The 3,194-nt window shown below is 35.7% G+C and overlaps 1 protein-coding gene across 1 annotated transcript; it reads right to left on the reverse strand.

Moving 5' to 3' along the window:
* Positions 1 to 1,527: 1,527 nt before the first annotated feature.
* On the reverse strand, positions 1,528 to 2,994 carry LOC139505032 (uncharacterized). Its single transcript, XM_071294881.1, has one exon. It carries the CDS (start codon positions 2,992 to 2,994, stop codon positions 1,528 to 1,530), a length of 1,467 nt encoding a protein of 488 aa, XP_071150982.1.
* Between the last annotated feature and the right edge of the window lie 200 nt (positions 2,995 to 3,194).

Genomic DNA, 3,194 nt, shown 5'->3' on the forward strand with positions numbered 1-3,194 from the left:
TTACCATTATGGTGGTAAAAAGTAGAGTCTTGGGTGTTCTCAAATGTGTGGTTCAGATGATGTTTCCTGCAGAACTCTTTCAGAAGTTTATCATGGTTGTTATTTCTGGTTGCTATTAATGAACCATTTAGGTCACCGGTTACAATAATACTATGAGTGTTATCATACTTGTCTATTATTGATGAGATTTTATCTAGATGTTCTCTATATTGAGGTTCAGATCCTGTCATCATTGTTGGCATATAATTGTTGATGATTAATAGTTGATGAGTCTCTGCACATATTTCAATTACCACTATTCTTTCCTCTTTTTCAAGTTTTTTTATTTTGTGTGAAAAAATTTTGGGCCAGAGAGTTATAACACCTCCATTTCCTCTTCTATTGTGATTTTCTATATCAATGTTGTTATCATCAAAACAGGAGATATGGTAGTCATGATCAGGTGCTATATTTTGTAAGACGTTGGACTCATATCCATGTAGCCAATGTTCTTGAAGACATATAATATTTGAATCAGACTGTAATTCTTTGAGATATGGGGTGTTACCTTTGATCCCTTCAATATTGAAGGAGACAATCTCTAGCATTGTCTGTTGGTTCTTCCTATTTGTATTTCTTCTTGATTGATGTCTGGGGGTATTGGAGTCCCTCTCATCTCTAAAAAAGAACTTGGAAGATGCATTCTATTTTTCTCATTGCTTCCTATAGTAATCTTTTGTTCTGGTATATTGCTTTTCTGTTGTTGTGGTATAGTTTGCTGTCTGTCTACCTCTGGAGAAGAGTGGGATGGTTTAAGATTACTCTGAATCTGACTGTATGGTGGTGGTAATAAGAACTTTCTATAAGGTATACTTCTGGAATCACATGTTGCGTTAGCTCTGTGTCTATTTTGATGTTCCATACTTCGTGTTGGTAGTTGACTATCTGGATTTGATACCATTTGGTGAAAGTTTGTTGGTTGACATGTACCCACAGGATTATTTTCAATCTGATGGACATAGTTTTGTGGTTGACTGTACTGGTGTTGCTCATCTTGGAATGGTACATTCTTTTTTACCATGTTTAAGGACTCCTGGCTATGAATTTGCAACGGATATGGTTGTATGTGATGCATTTTTGCACCTTGGTATAGTTGATTGTTGACGTGTCCTTGCACCTGATGTGGCTGGTGATAATTGTGTAGGTGAGCATTTTTATGTGCTTCAGCCCTCCCAGTTGTTTGGTTTGGGATATCATTTGAGTGTTTCCTATGCACCATTCTTTCTGTGTGATTATATTCATGAGTATGTCTGATTTGGTGATCTTGGTGTGCATTCAGGTGACATTCTCTGTTGGTCATTTGGTGTTCGTATTCTGGAATATTCCTTTGGCTTATGAGATGGGGTCTATTATCTTTGTTGTTTAGTTGATCAGGTATACTAGAGTTGTAGTTCTTTTCTGATTCAACATTTATATTGCCCACTTGATATTTCCTATTGGAATTGTAGTATGTCTTTGGGATATGATGATGGTCATGGTGGAAGTTGTTCATATACCGGTAGTGTTCTTGTCCGGATAGGTGGCTTGTTTCTTGAAATTGTTTTTGCTCTTCTGTCTGTTGAGAATTCCACATCTGATGTATCTGATCCAGTGGGTTGTCTTTCTTAGCATAGTGGTTGTTATCATTAATAAAATGTGTTCACCTTTTTGAGATTGTAGCATCATTTGGGATGTGATTGCATTGTTTAGACACATGAACTGGATCATTTGTTGTTCCACCTGTTTTACTCTCATTTCAAGCATTTGAGTTTGCATTTCTTGTCTTAGCTGTGATTCTATTTCTCTTCTCATTTGCCCTGTATCTGAGTTTTTACATTTACATGGGTAGGGGTCTTCTGTTGTGTTTCTATCATATTCATTTGGATCTTTATTCTGTAGCAGTTCCATGTTTCGTTTGAGAAGATCAATGGTCTGATCTTGTTGCTTGATGCGTTGTTCCAATGAGGTTATATAGACAGTTTTATTTCCCTCATTCTTTTGGTTTATATTTTTGGAAGATTTCCTTTGGGAAGGCTTTGTATTTTCTTTATTTACCTGATTGATTTTGGTAATTGATGCCATCACTTCTTCTGTGTGAGTGTTGTTCACCTCTATTTGTTTTGGAAAGGTCTCTTCCGTTTGAATGATTATTGTTTGATTGACTGAGTGCTGCTTAACCTGTTCTTTTTGTACACTTGTACTTTTAGCACTTTCTTCAGATGTTTGGACCTGCTGTATTGCTTTTTGACTAATGTTTTGGCTTGTTAAGTCATCATTAGCATGATTAGAGGTTATGAGTATAGTGTTGTTATCATTCTCATTGCTGGCATTTATCTGTAGGTCTGAGCTTGTGTTATTCTCATTCTTTTGTTCTTGATCAGCCATAAGGTTTGTATCACTTTTCCTCTCTGAATTTTGTATTGGGCTATACATAGTGATTGGCAACTGTGTATAGCTAGTGTCTTCACTAGATTTATCCTTGTTTTCAAATATAAGTTCATAGCTACAAAGGTCACATATATATGGAGTGTCTGGGTCCATTTTATTTACCTCCATTGTTGATAGTTTTAGGCAGCTGTAATGAAACCATTCGTTGCATTCATCACAGGCAATAGTGTTTTCTTGAGATTCTTCTTTACATATGGGACATAGGCATATGTCTATGTCATCCTGCATTAACGTATCTTGTTTAACTGGTTGGACTTGACTGGAGGTTTCATCTGATGTTTTTACCAGTTCTGTGCTTACTGTTATTTCAGATGTCTGATTCCTGTTCTTTTCTATCATCTTCATCGTTTCAGCCATACCTGTATTTGCAACATCTAGTACATCAGAACATTTGTTTATATATTCCTGTATGTCTGGTAGTATATGCTGTAGGAATATATTTATTTCAGAACCATTTACAAGTATTTTGCTGGTGGTTCTATATGAGTTGATTGTACATTTCGAGATTTTCCCTGAAGTACCATCCATTTTTTTCTTGTGTATTTTATATTTATCCTCTACTATATGTCTTTGTTCATCAAAGATAGCTTCATGTGTCACATTGTAATTAAAAGTGAATTGTGGGGCTGTTTAATTTTTCCTTCATTTCTACCCGGAAAAGTTCGTATGCTGCAGAGCTGAAGGCTATTATAACATTATTTCCTGGCTTAAAGTTGATATCTATATGC

Source organism: Mytilus edulis, unplaced genomic scaffold (assembly GCF_963676685.1).
Source record: "Mytilus edulis unplaced genomic scaffold, xbMytEdul2.2 SCAFFOLD_940, whole genome shotgun sequence".
In the NCBI taxonomy this organism is placed as follows: Eukaryota; Metazoa; Mollusca; class Bivalvia; order Mytilida; family Mytilidae; genus Mytilus; species Mytilus edulis.